The 15,185-nt window shown below is 40.7% G+C and overlaps 1 protein-coding gene across 6 annotated transcripts in view; it reads right to left on the bottom strand.

Moving 5' to 3' along the window:
• tbck (TBC1 domain containing kinase) overlaps positions 1-15,185 on the bottom strand; it is a 197,334-nt gene that overhangs the window by 73,366 nt on the left and 108,783 nt on the right. For all 6 annotated transcript variants that reach the window (XM_043674337.1, XM_043674339.1, XM_043674341.1 and 3 more), the window contains one exon: positions 9,693-9,868. In XM_043674337.1, coding sequence (XP_043530272.1) covers positions 9,693-9,868 — 176 coding nt within the window. The remainder of the gene's footprint in view (positions 1-9,692; positions 9,869-15,185) is intronic.

The following is a 15,185-nucleotide window of genomic DNA, read 5'->3' as shown; positions in this document are numbered from 1 at the left end:
AACATTCTGACCAAAACATCTCTTGCTTTTTTTGTTTCATTAAGTTGTTCGGAACTTGTACAGCATTCTTTTCACAAGCACCAGCTGCACTAAAACTATTTCCCTTCACAGTGAGCAAATGTACAGCTGGTGTCAGTAAAGGATCAGACAACTATGTCATTGGTTTGTAGAGGAAGGTTCTAGTCACAATGTAGATATTCATTTATAATCCACTTAGAGAAATACATGCGCCTTTAACTCTCTATAACAATAAAACAAATTTCCAATTCAGTTTATTCGGAAACACACTTTACAATATGAAACAACATGGCAGCAAAAGTAACATTAAAATACAGGTACACTCTCTCAAAACCATCAGCTTAGGGAAGTGAGGCCATGCTAGATTTTATATTTTGGTGGATTTCAAGTTGAGCATTTTGGGCAACAGGTGGTTAGGGCCCAACCCAGGCCTTGGGTGGGGAGATGCTGATGGTGGCGTCAAGTTTCGCAAAGGGAACAGACTGACACACAAACAGCAAAACAGCTAACAAGATTAGAGTGGTGCTGGAAAAGCACAGCAGGTCAGGCAGCATCCGAGGATCAGGAAAATCGAAGTTTCGGGCAAAAGCCCTTCATCAGGAATGAAGGCAGGGAGCCTCTGAGGTGGAGAGATAGAGCTAACAAGTCCAGCACAAAGCAGCCAGTCTCTCCAGATTAATTCATTTTAAATGAATAAAGTTGTTTCCTTGGCTCAACCTTCTTCAATGAAGAAATATCTGCCCTTCCGTTCATCGCAATTACAGCAATGGGGATGGTTCGCTGATGGTTGCACACTGATCAGCACCATCCCCCAACTCCTCAGATACTGAAGCAGCTCATGTTCAAATGCAGCAAGATTTGGACAATATCCAACCTTGGGATAATGAGGGGCAAGTAACATTCATACCGCCCTAGTGCCAAGCAATGACCATCTCCAACAAGTGACAATTTAACCATCCCTTGGCATTCAGTGGCATTACCACTTGCTTAATCTCCCACTGTTAACAGGGGTTACCTCTGACTGGAAGCAGAACTGGACTTGCTATATAGAAAAATTGGCTACAAAACCAGGCAGGAGTCTGGGAAATTTGTAGCAAGTAACTTTCATCCTGTCACCTGACTGCCTGACCATCACCTCAGACTCAAGCCAGGTGAGTGTTGGAAAACTCTCCACTTGCCTGGATGGATGCAGCTCCAACGACATCCAAGAACACAATATGATCAAGGACAAAACTGCTAGCTTGATCACACCCCATCCATCCTTTCCAGCATTGATGCACAGTGGCAGCGAGGTATACAATCTACAAGATGCACTACAGACTCTTTTGACAGCACCTTTCAAGTCTATGATCTCTACCACCTAGAACTTCACATTCTCCTCGAACTGCACATTCCCCTCCAATCCACACACCATTCTTACTTGCAACTAAACCACCCCTCCTTCATTGCCATGGGGTCAAAACTCGAGAACTCTCTCAAATATTCTTTATTAAGAACTATGTTGTACCTCCACCAAGACCAAATATCCTTCCTAAAGTGCAGTGCCCAGAATTGCTCACATTACACATGGTGTGATCTGAGCAGGACTTTACATAATTACAGCATAACTGTGTTCATTGAGCACATCAATAATTGGAAGCTGTTACAGGATGTACTTAATTAAAAAGAATGGTAGTAATCAAACACAGAATAGAAGTAGCCTCAGTGATATGGAACAAGAAAGAGATTTAGGACAACAGAGGAAGAATTCAGGTTGCTAAGGCGACATAACAAAAGCTTATAGAATTCAACATTTTATCACAAGAAGCACAGAGCACAAAATAATAAGTGGTAATGAGAAGTCTATGGAGAAGCTAAATAACATCATAGTTAGTGCCTTGAGTGGAACACTTGGCTTCAATGGAAGTGGGGGAGGAGACAGGCTGGTGCAGGGAAGCTGACAAAGAGGTTTCAGAACCGCTTTTAAATTAATTAGCCTGCTTCTGCCTCCATTATTACCTTTCCCATCTGAGACCTCTGCAAGGTCCTCTGGTCAATCAGTTCATATGTTCAGATATAAAAAGTGTTGTGTTTGTTTTTTAAAAAGTGAGACACAAAGATACAAGTCAAGATTTTATTGCATTTTAATCAAAAGAATGAAACCCGACAGGCTCGTGGCTGGAGCTCTCTCCTGGGGATAGCATATCACACTCACAGGATTGTGATTACCACCACATTTGGTGAAAGATCTTTATCAGGCCGCCAAGACAGGAAAGCAGCAGCTCAGTTTAATACCATATCCGAAGGGAAACATGTTTATCCTAACATAAACTGAGCTCAGGTCCCTTGAGCAGAAAAACCCACCAAGGAGAGGCTCAAGGATTAAAAATTTAAGCCACACACTTTTATTAAATCCAGAACCTCAGTGACCTGAGACCTACTACAGTCCTTCAGTTCAATTCTGCTGCACATAACAAAAATGAATGGAAAAACCCAGGCTTCGCAAAGGACAGAAATTATTAAAAGTTACATGGCAGGCACTGTGGCACTTGCTCACTTTAAAGGACGGTGCATTTGGCACAGTGAAAAAGGTTTTTGGTATGGAAAGGGAAGTGACTTCAGGTATATTACAACTTTAATAATATCTCAAATATCACTGATTTGGAATATCACTGAGACAGTAACAACAGTTAAAGTCCTGGCCACCTTTTAATGTTTCATACAGCTAAGGAGAGGTGTGTCATGGGGTTGGTAGGCTTGTTTCTACAGTTAACTAACTGTCAGAGAAATTAGACCAATAAATTAGAGATCACAAAGCACATTTCGAAGTGAAATTAACAAACAGTTTATTAGTGCGGCAATATCGCAGAACAGAAATTGACTAAGCTGAAACAGCTCAGTCAGTCTGTCCAGGAAGCCGAGAATTCCTTTCCTCAAACGGAGGATGAAGCCAGGTTTTATAAGAATAATTAAAATGGGGAAAGATACAATGTATTTGGAAATTAAGTAATCCAGTTACAAAATAATGATAATTAAAAAACAGTTATCGGAAGAATGTCCTGATTGTCGATGCGACGTAACATCCTGACAGTATCAATGAGCTCTTGATGGAATCAGGAGATTCCAGCTCTCTTTGCCGGTAGGTGAGAATGTCTCTTTTGAAACAGTAACATGCTTCCATTGTTCCTGTGCTGGGAGTGAGGTCCTTTGGTGCCTCTCTGTTTGATTTGGCCTTTGTGTGGCTTTGGTATTGCTGTGGTATGAGACTGCCCTCGGGGCTTTGGGACAATTGTGTTGACCGGGTATTGTTAGTGTGTTTTGGGAAGTGTATTCCTTTGTCTGTGAGTGATTATAGTTTTGTCTGGTTTCACTGGTCAGCCTGTTTGGTCACTGCTGAGGCATTCTGGGTGTTTCTGGTATAGTTTGGCCAAGTTTACTTTCCTGTGTTGTGTGTGGGCCTACTATGGGTAGGCCGGATGGCAGACCTTTTCCCACACTGACAAATCCAGCACAAATGGAGAAAATGCAAGTGTCCGACAATGTAATGAGCAGTTGCTGACAATCCCAACCTGATAACCAGCCACCCCGTAAACTGGAAATCATTACATATTAACCCTCTTCGTAGTTAAGTAGACAATTTCGCATTGATGCATTAACTGCACTTCTTCTGAAATGCGAGTTCTATTAACTCATCAATCTGGCAAAGGTAGAGAGAACTTTAGTCTGTACCTAGTGCCTGTGATTGCTGTGTGTGAAATACTGACACTGGTACCAAAGAGGAACAACAACATCTGAACAAACATGGGTTAAAAAGCAAAACATTTAGTGATCACTTCTACCTTGGTTTATGAGTGTCTCATACATTCCACAGCACATTACCGAGTGACTATTAAAAAGAGAAGCAGTGATTTGGAGAAAGGCACTTTAGACTATACACGTACAATCCTGATGAGGGGAAAGAGAGAGTGAAAGCAGTCTGAATCACAGTCTATGGTAGCTGGGAGCTTAGAGGTGAAGCTCACTGACACCTCACCATGCAACATTCCACTACCATGAGATTGTTCATTAAAAGTACGTTTCCACAACAATACAACATTACATCAATGTGGGCAGTGAGGAAAAGAGAGGTGGTTATGGAAACACTCATACCACCAAAGTGTACGAAGAAAAGTTCTTCAGTCCAAGCTTACCTAGTGGCAGGGTTTCTACCCTGTTGCTTATGGTTCGAAAACTGTCAGAGCATCCAAAGCATTGCAAATGCCTAACCGTCACTGAAACCTCCAATACTACAGCACTAGCCAGCTAACAGGGGCAGGAGCTAAATTCCAAAGTGGGAAAGGGTGAACAGAGTGATATTCTCAGCAGCAAGCAAAGTACCTCAGATTACAACGGGATCTTGATCAGATGGGCCAATGGGCCGAGGAGTGGCAGATGGAGTTTAATTTAGATTAATGTGAAGTGCTGCATTTTGGAAAGGCAAATCAAGGCAGCACTTATACACTTAATGGGAAGGTCCTGGGGAGTGTTGCTGAATAAAGAGACCTTGGAGTGCAGGTTCATTGTTCCTTGAAAGTGGAGTGTCAGGTAGACAGGATAGTGAATAAGGTGTTTAATATGCTTGCCTTTATTGGTCAGCACATTGAGCTTAGGAATTGGGAGGTCATGTTACAGCTGCACAGGACATTGGTTAGGCCACTTTTGAAATACGGCACGCAATTCTGGTCACCCTGCTATAGGAAGGATATTGTGAAACTTGGAAGGATTCAGAAAAGATTTACAAGGGTGTTGTCAGGGTTGGAGGTTTGAACTATAGGGAGAGGCTGAATAGGCTGGGACTATTTTCCCTGGAGCATTGGAAAATGAGGGGTGACCTTAGAGGTTAATAAAAGCATGAGGGGCATGGATATGATAAATAGACAAGGTCTTTTCCCTAGAGTGGGGGAGTCCAAAACTAGAGGAGATGGGTTAAGGTGAGAGGGGAAAGATTTAAAAGGGACCTAAGGGGCAACTTTTCATGCAGAGGGTGGTGTGTGTATGGAATGAGCTGCCAGAGGAAGTGGTGGAGGCTGGTACAATTACAACATTTAAAAGGCAGCTAGACGAGTAAATGAATGGGAAGGGTTTAGAGGGATATGAACCAGATGCTGGCAAATGAGACTAAATTTATTGAGGAGATCTGGTCGGCATGGACAAGTTGGACTGAAGGGTCAGTTTCTGTGCTGTACATCTTGATGACTCTATACTGTGGAATTTTGAGAAACCCAATCATCATTTTTGGTCATAACATTGGCTCGAGTGTAGTCCTAAGGAGTTATTAGGTGACCTCCTGTCTTTGATAGCCCTTTACAAACCAAATACCTTTTTTATAACATAAGTATTCTAAAAAATGTAAAAGAAAAGCATATTTTTAATGAAGTGAAGTGAAAGTCACTATTGTCACAAAGGACCAGATTCTGCTCTCTCATTGGTGGTGAGTACATCCCACGGGTCACCATGCCTCAGGGGAAGGAGTGACGTAGGGAAAATCTCCCCCACTGAGGGAATAGAGACCCTGCTGTTGGTGTCACTCTGCATTGCATGCCTGTCCTCGGATGCTGCCTGAATTGCTGTGCTCTTCCAGCACCACTGATCCAGAATTGCAATCCAGCAGTCCAGTCAAATGAGCTAACTGTTCCTCAAATGGAAACTCCAGCAGCTCCCTTGAGGAGTGGGCTTTTTATAACTGGTGTGGCTCACAGCAGCTTATAGTATAATATGGAGGTGGCAGTGCTGGACTGGGGTGGACAAAGTTAAAAATCACACTACACCAGGTTGTAGTCGAACAGGTTTGTTTGGATGTACAAGCTTTCAGAGCACTGCTCCTTTGTCAGGGGCTCAGTGGTTAGCACTGCTGCCTCACAGCATCAGGGACCCAGGTTTGATTCCTGCCTCAGGTGACTGTCTGTGTGGAGTTTGCACATTCGCCCTGTGTCTGTGCAGTTTTCCTCTGGGTTTTCCTCCCACAATCCAAAGATGTGCACATCAGGTGAATTGGCCATGCTAAACTGCCTATAGTTAAAAGGTGACGTGGCACCGGTTGTGGTCTAGCAGGTTTGGTTGGAGGTGCTGGCTTTCGGGGCACTGCACCTTTATCGGGTGGTGTTAGGTGCATCAGTCGGGGTAAATGCAGGGTAGTGGGCCTGGGTGGGTTACTCTTCAGAGGGTTAGTGTGAACTTGTTGGGCCGAAGGGCCTGTTTCCACACTGTAGGGAATCTAATCAAGTAAACCTGTTGGACTATAACCTGGTATCGTGTTAAACTCAGTTTATAACAAATTAATTATTATTTCCTAAATAATCTAGGACAATTCAGTGGGACTGAAAAGGTTGGTTCGGATTAAGTGCATTTTTGAAGGACTTAAATTTACTGCTGCAATTTTGCATTGGACTTGCTGAGCACAGAAATACCTCTTGTCCTGTCCCTGCAGGCAGATCAGAAACAACAGCATTGTGGTTATATTGTTGAAGCAGGGAGTTAAAGATCAGGACTATAAATCGCGACACATGAATTCAAATCCAGCTGGGGACTCTGAGTTCAGTGAGTTAACTTGGTCATACAGAACTTGCACTGCATTGGCTGAAAAAGACACATCTATTTTAAGCTTTCAATTTTGCACTCATCAGGACAATTCACAAGAATAGCAAAAGAAACAGAACATACAATATATACAGTCGGAGAGGAAAGTGCCGATTGGTTACCAAATGGACTAATTGGTATTTTTTTTCAGCAACACTCAGCGAATTACCTAAATTTAGAATAAGCAGCCAATGGCAGTAATAGTGACTGTGTAATTCCTGGATTGCTCCAAAAACCCCACCTGCTTCGCTCCCTGCCTTTTTGGGAAGGCAATTTGCCATCCCCACCTCGCCAAACCTATGTGTGACTCCAAACCCTCCTCCATGCAGTTGACTCTGTACTGGCCCCTAAAGGTGCCTTAGGGAACTGCTGGGTTGTGAAGGCAGCTGTGGCTCAGATTCAGTTTCTCATTGGAAATTAGGGATGAGTAACAAACACTGGCCTTGACAGGATTGCTCAAATGCAGTGAATGAATTAAAAAAAAACCCTCAAAGCATTGACTCAAAGAGATGATCACAACAATGTTTACAATCTGGTGTCTTTGGAAATACACAAAGAAAAGCAATTGAGTCTCAGGTTGAAACTTAGTTTGTTTTTTTTTTCCAAATGCAATCTCAATGGACTGTTTTGAAATCAATCATGCAATTCTAATGCCAGGAAGGTCATGTGCCTAGAGACAACAAAGCTGCTGATTCTTCCATTCTGTTACATTTGATAGGTAAAGAGAATTTGGTCAGTAACCAAATCTGCCTCAAGTAATGGACAGAGTAAAAACAGTGTTTAAAACAGTACAGCCACATCCATCAATCAAATTTTGCATCAGCTAGGAAGACAATTAAACTTCATATGAAATTTATGTTCCTGAGATCAAGAAAATAGCATAGGACTAAGGCTGAACGACAGTCTTGATCAGACACTATAGGCCAAATGGCTTCCTTCTGTACAATAGACATTTTTAATCAACTATTCAGATGTGTATTGACACTCCCTAAGGCATATAAGACTCAAACCCAAGCCTTAAGCACCAGAGGCAGGGACAACACAACTATCTGCAAGAGTCCTTCCTTCTGTACACTTTTAAGAATTCTGCTAACTAGCAATATTAGGTACGTATAGAAATCATTCACAGAGATTCCATCTGACTTAAACACGCCACTCACCTTTTTAAAATCATGAGTAAGGTTAATGACAGAAAAAATTATAAGAGAAAACATTCCAACTGATGACAGGGCCAGTAGTGCAATGTACATTCAGCAATATGCCCCACGTACTGGGGAACTTCAAAAGGTGGTGTAACAGCCTGCATTGAAAACTCAGCTCAACCCCAATGGAAAATGTTTGCCATATTAATTCAGAAACAAAATTTATTTTTAATTATGACTGAAGGTAGATTTGATTGTCTCTGCAAACACTGATACAGTGCTCATTAGGTTGGCAGGAAGTTTTCTACTTTTGACAACATTGTCTCTTTAATCATAAAAAAACACTTTAAAACAGATTTCCATCAAATTAGTGGAACTGCAGGACAAAAATATTAAATTCAATCCAATGAACGTGAACCAAATGATGACTAATTTTATTTTTGCATAAGAATCACTGTTCCTAATGCAATTACAATAGCTGACCAACATAGAAAGTTAAGTGATTCAATTGAGCAGAATGTGACTGGTGAGAATTAACAGCTCGGTTGTCAACAGCTTCAAGGTTATGCTGTTTCCGAATTTTGCACTGAGCTAGACTTTAAGATCTGATAACACCTGGTAAACTGACTCCACAACAGTCTGCAAAGCCTTGATCTTATCTTGAACACTTTGCTTTGCAGCTTCTAGCATCTTCCATGTCTCAACTTGGGAGTGGCTAACATAAACTGCTCCAATCTGGTAAGGTACCAGTATTATATTTTCACCAAGCATCATTATATCATTACAGGTATTGCTGAATCTAACTGAGGTATTTTACAATGATTAAAGCAATTGATAGGACAGATAGAAAGTAAGTCCGTGGCGCTGTGAGACTGCAGTGCTAACCACTGAGCCACCATGCAGCTGAGTAGAAAAACAAAATAGAGGGGACTTTTCCTGTCTAAATGGAACCTTTTCTTTTTTCTTCTCCAGTGTTCCACACAGAACTATAAGGAAACACTAGAGCTCTCTTGCATTGTTTTGACAATGAGCTAGCACAGACATGCTGTGTCAAATAGCTTCTGCTCTCCCAGCCTCTGTGGTTATATGTACAACAATACTGAATAGCTAACAATGCATAAGATGCATTCCACTTGCTACACAGTAAAGATTACTGACTAGCTATCAAATTGGTATCAATGTCGCCAGGATTAAAAACTTTCCGCAGCTGAACCAGTGATTACAGTAGACCAAAATATGTATACAAATGCTCGAGTAAAAATTAAAACAAAATCTCTATTATCTGACTGTTAATTCTGCTTTGAATGGACTTTGTTCATTGAAGTTCAGCAAGAGGAAGAGAGGTTGTTAAAAAAAAGTGATTATACATACAGAACGTTGCTATGCTAAGAAGGTTTAGTTTATAGATCACATTTAACCTTGCATCTGATAATGAACCTATGAATTATATAAAGTTCTTTGACTTTACCTTTCATCGTTTATTTGGTTTTCAGCGAAAGAATATTCTGAGCAGTGATAAGCATGTGCTATATATATCTATATTGCTGTAAAACACAATGACTTGCCTTCTGAATCAATGCACTATACGCAACTTGAATTAGATATTCAAGTTGCGTATAGTGGTAGCTAAATTCTATCTTACGTCAAATCTTAAAATCTATCTTACATTAAATAGTTTTAGACAGAAAACATCTCGTGATGGTAAGCATTCAGTGCTGAAGTATTCTCTGCACTTGTCATAGCCTTCAATAAAGACAAAAATATACTAAAAATATGCAATGCACACAAATTGGCATAAATAAAACTATTAGTAATTTACTTAAAGTGGGAAGACTTCATTTTTATCGGAAAAGTTGACAGTCAGGAATTTGACCCCAGATTTCTAAAGTTGACACATAACCATCCTGTCATTGAAAATGATGTCCCGGATGTACTCACGAGATCAGTCTTGGGCAAGTCCTGATAGTCTGCAGAATAGTAGGATGATGGTCGGGACACTCCATTGCCATCAGATATAGGTTTAGGTGGTTGGGCGTGCTGTCTATATGTAGCACTTTTTGGTGTCCAGCAGAAAAGATTGATAGATTCTCGCACACAACGTTCAATGTCAATTTCTGAAAAACCAACAAAGACATCATTTGGTAATGATGGACACAAAAGCCAGACCATTCAACATGCCAGTTCGGTCAACTGAACCCAGCCATCTGCTTGTCTCACTGAAGCCACACTCATGACTACTTTAGAGAACAAACAGTGGTGATTCAGTCACTGATCTCTTCTAAGCTCACTACAAACACATGTTTCTCCCTTTCTTGCACCCATTGCCTTCCTTTCTCTCTGACAATCTTTGCATTTGTATGAGCAAGCTACAGAATATGCTGTAAGTAAACAAAATAAGACATGTTGATTGTTGGAGAGCTCCGTGTAGAACAAAGAATTACGATTTACGAGTATCAAAAATTCATTGAGGCAGCTGAGAATGAAACATGGTGTACAAAGAAAATAAATTATATCTTTTGCACCATAATTCCCACTAGAAATGTTTTGCCCAAAAGATGTAGACCTGAAGTGCAACGCATTTTGTAAATAACTAAGTATTGTGTGGAGCATGTAGAATGGCGACAGGTTGAATTTTTTGCAAATTGTGAATATTCTGTAATGCAATCCAATTTTATGAATAAAGTATATTTATGGGGAAAACAGCAAACTACCAAGAAACCAACACAGGACTCAGCCTGAAACGTTAACTTTCCTGTCCCTGAATGCTTTGTGACCGGCAGTTCTCTTCCAGCTCCATTTCTATTGACTCTGACTTTGAGCATCTGCAGTCCTTACTGTCTCCTGGACATATCTGGAATCATATTTATATATTGCTAAATAAACAAACTAATTACTGAAGAAGTGTAGCTCAGCCAGCGTACATTCTCCAATCAACATTTTCAACGTGCAGGGAATTAGTCTTTTATAAAAAAAGCTCAAAAGGTAAATAAATATTTACTTGCGAATAAATAACTGTGGATTTTAAATCCCTTGAAGCATTGCTGCCATAGTAAAATGAATCATGAAATGAAAGCAGCCACATCATGTAGCCACAAGTGAAAAACATAACTTACTGCATAAAGGAATTTCTGCTTTGGGTGAAACAGCATTAGTCATACTCCAGGACTATGCTTCAGGGGCCAGGCATACACAAGAAATTGCCAGAGTACGTTCACAAAGTGACAGACTTTGGCTGGGAGCCACATCAGAAGGGAGCTACAGGTGCTATTATGTTACGCTCCCTACTCTTGTACCTCTGCCAATGCTGATCAAGCTGGCTTTGTCACATTATTAATAAATCTTTGGTCAATAATAAAATGGAATGAAATGTGTAAATTGTGTTACCGTACTACGATTTATAAGTTAATAAACAGAATTAAGTATCAAGAAGGTCTGTGTGTTATCGGAACAATGGATTTGGCAAGAACACGTCCAAAGAGTCAATGAAGTGACACAAAGATATAGTTTAACTCAAGGCACGAGCAATGCTGGGTTATTGGTAAGCTTGGTAAACAAACAACAAAATTACAAGCATGTTGACAATCATTCCAGTCAGTTGCCAACATGATACCCCAACACACAAATAATCTATACAGAACACAAACTGATGCTCCATTCCTCAAACTTACTCACAGAGGAGGAATCAGAATGTATTACTGTACTGGCTATATTATAATTATATTGAACTCAGAGACCAAGTAAACTGCAAACAAACTCACCTTTGAGGAGCACACATTTCTGAGTGTATGAATGTATATTTCCTTTATCGCGTGAGCTACATAAATCAATTGAGCATTGATGTTTCTTGAAAAGTCTTTGGAAATACATCAGTATTTATTTCTCTCTTCTGTGTTTTCTTTCCTCCAGATCCTGGGACACAGTTCCATAAACACCAGTTACCTTTTGCTATTTTGTCCAAATGGCTTTACTGCTTATGGTTTCCGTGGAAAGTGAATGCTCATAGGCGATAGTGGAGATTAATCCTGTGCATTCATCTACAGAAGCACTTTGCAATTGGAACGCTGCACAGCAAACACAGACAGGAACATGGACAGATTTATGTTCCCTCCCTAGCCCAGAAACACTGAATCCAATTGCAGTGGCCCAAGTTGACAGCCAATTCACAACAGATTCTGGGATCTTCCTCATCCATAAGACTCTGCTCCAAGACTGTGCTTTGGAACTTACTGGGGACAGTACAGATTCTTAACAGTGTTTCCGAAATGAGAGATAAAGGTTGTGTAATCACATGGGAGGCTTAAACAATGCAAACTTCTATGTCCTTGCCTGGGGGCTGCTGATGTACTTGTGTTCAAAGCTGTAAAACAGTGCTCTGGAGAATGTATGGGAGAAGACATTGCTTCCTCTGTTTGATCCCTTATCTAACAGCTTCTTTACTTGCCTTAAGAGTTACCAGAACATTCACCTAAGCAGCTGCATCCAACTATCGCCTGAAGCAGGGATTTAAAATACTGTGCGGATACCACTGTATCAGCAATGCAGATTTCACTGATCTATCTCCATTACAGTGAAGGGAATAATACAGTTGCAGTTCATCTTGGTAAACAAGGGTTAGAGTTAATAATTTGATATTACTCCATCTACAATATAAGCCAATGAGTGAACCTTGCACAACAGATATCTACACCTCTTCTTGTTGTACACATCCATTACAACTAACACTTGGCTTCTGGTGTGACCACTTCAATCACATCAAATCAAGTTTCCAGCTTCTGCGGATCCCTTCCTGAGAAATATACTGTCAGGCAATAAGCGGGTGCTTAGACAGGGCTCCTATAAAATACGATAAGATGCAGAGACACACACACGCACACCATTTCTCACTCCCTTTTTTCTGATGGCTCTATTTTCAGCTTTTCATTTGGACCAGCGATATCCTTGCCTCAGAGTCCAAGTTTACATCGATTTTGTGACAAACATACAGGAAAACCTACAGAACCTCGTGACAAATTGTCCAAAAAGCTATTAGAATCTACAGGACCATGTTCTAGAATATTAGATATTTTCCATTTAACGTGTTCACAGATGTTATTACTCTGCAGCAGGTGGGACTTGAGTCTAGGGTGGCTGACCCAGAGGTATGGTTAATAACAGTAGCACAAGAGACCTGTTTCTGAGTTTTAAAGTAAATGCTGTTTAAGTGACAGTCTTTCAAGCATATTTTCTATTGGTCTCAATTGGGATATGAATTGAATTGATGACCAAATGAAAAGTTTGAAGCAGATTAACATGATTTTCTAGTTTTTTGCACGTCAATAGATTGGTGATTGGAAAGAGCTCATTGATCCTTCTCTCACTAACTTATGGATAACGCATAATGCATTTATTATGCTACAATTGCCTGTGGAGATTGATCTCAATTCACTCACAAAACATTTGTTGCATAATCTGCATTCTCCTTGCTTTGTTAAGCCACTATATTGGAGATAGATTCAAGAACACAAGACAAAGTATCAGAAGTAGGCCATTGAGTCTGCTCTACCATTCAACAAAAGCTTGGCTGATCTGATGATCCGGCAAGACAATTTTCTTGCCTTAAGCCTGTAATCCTCATTCCCTTATTAACTAAAAATCTGTCTATCTTAACTTTGAATATATGCAATATCCAGAATTCCACAGATTCACAACTTTCTGAGAGAAGATATTCCTCCTTATTACTGTTTCAAATGTGTAACCCCTGTGATCTGAGATTGTGCCATCTGGTCCCAGACTGTCCCTCACAGGGAAACAACCTTTTCACATTTATCTTGTCATGTCCCATAGGAATCTTGTATGTTTCAATAAGGTTGTATCTCATTCTTTATTCCAAGAAGTACAGGCCTAATCTACTCAACTTCTCTTCATAAGACAGTCCCTCCATATGTGGTATTAGTCTTGAGGACCTGTCTGAAATGCCTCCAATGCAAGTGATCTTTCTTTAGAGAAGGAAGTGAAAACTGTTCACAGTATTCCCAGCTGTGTTCCCAGCTTTGTGTAATTTTAACAAAATCTCCCTACTTTTATACACCATCCTGTTTGAAACATGGTATATATCATTCATTTGTGGAATGATTCAGGAATAAAAAGGCCAAATATGTTTATGACAAACAAGAACCACAAGTTGGTAAATAGTGGTGTTTGTGCAGTGTTATTGCCAATCTGTAAGTTTTCAAATGCCACGTTCTAAAAGCTGGCCAGTCCAGTTGTACCATCAGTTTGTTCATGATTCCACAGAGAATTTAGGCTTTAGTTTTGGTCATCTGTACTCCAAGGCAATGTCAGTGAAATGACCAGGAAATGTACCAAGTGAGTGAGTTCTCTTTAATTCTCAGGAGGATCAGAGGCTAAGGAGGTGACCTTATGGACTTTTATAAAATCATGAGAGCACAGATAAGGTCTTTTGTCCTAGGGGATGGGGGAGACCAAAACTAGAAGGCATAGGTTTAGGATGAGAGGGGAAAGATTTAAAAGGGACCCAAGGGACAACTTTTTCACACAGAGGATGGAGTGTGTTTGAAATGAACTGCCAGAGGAAGTGGTGGAGGCTGGTACAATTGCATCATTTAAAAGGCATCTGGATGGGAACATGAATAGGAAGGGTTTAAGAGGGATATGGGCCCAAGTGCTGGCAAATGGGACTAGCTATTTCAATCTGCAGGTGGACTGGGACTATCAGGTTGGTCGCCGATCCCAATAAAAGTTGTCTATGGAACGTCCACAAGGATGTCTTTTTTTCTCAGAGCAGCTTGTGGTAGAACTCTTGAGGGAACAGGATATCTAGTTGTCATGGAAGAGTTGGACCAAAGGGTCCGTATCTGTGCTGGACATTTCTGTGACTATTTATTCATGGAGTGTGGGCATCACTGGCTAGATCGCTAATCCACGAATCAGGAATGGACCCGGACCATAGAACAGACCGTCACCATAGGACAGAACAGGACTACACACCGCAAAAAAACGGCACTAAAAGAAAAAAGAAACTAACACACAACAAAGAGGACACCACAACACACACCTGGGTTAAAAACCTCTCCCACTGACAGCTCACAGACACGGAAAGAACAATACTGGCCAAGGGACTCAACTACAACCACAGGGACGCCAAGACAGCAGACTTCCTAGCAGCACTAGAATGCACACTCAGGAACAATGGACTGACAGAAGAGACACAACAAACAGTGAGACAAACGGTTGTACCTATGATAATAAGGAAAAGACAAACACATAACCTCAACACCAAGGAGAGGGAAGCACGAAAATCACTAAGAAACGATAAGAACATAATCATACTACCAACAGACAAAGGCAGAATGACGGTCATCCTGGACAAAGCAGACTACATCCTGAAAGCGCAACAACTACTTGCAGATACCAACACCTACCAAAAGAAGG

Source organism: Chiloscyllium plagiosum, chromosome 32, assembly GCF_004010195.1.
Source record: "Chiloscyllium plagiosum isolate BGI_BamShark_2017 chromosome 32, ASM401019v2, whole genome shotgun sequence".
Lineage (NCBI taxonomy): Eukaryota > Metazoa > Chordata > Chondrichthyes > Orectolobiformes > Hemiscylliidae > Chiloscyllium > Chiloscyllium plagiosum.
The sequence above is the reverse complement of the archived record's forward strand: the minus strand, read 5'-3'. Positions and strand labels throughout refer to the sequence as shown.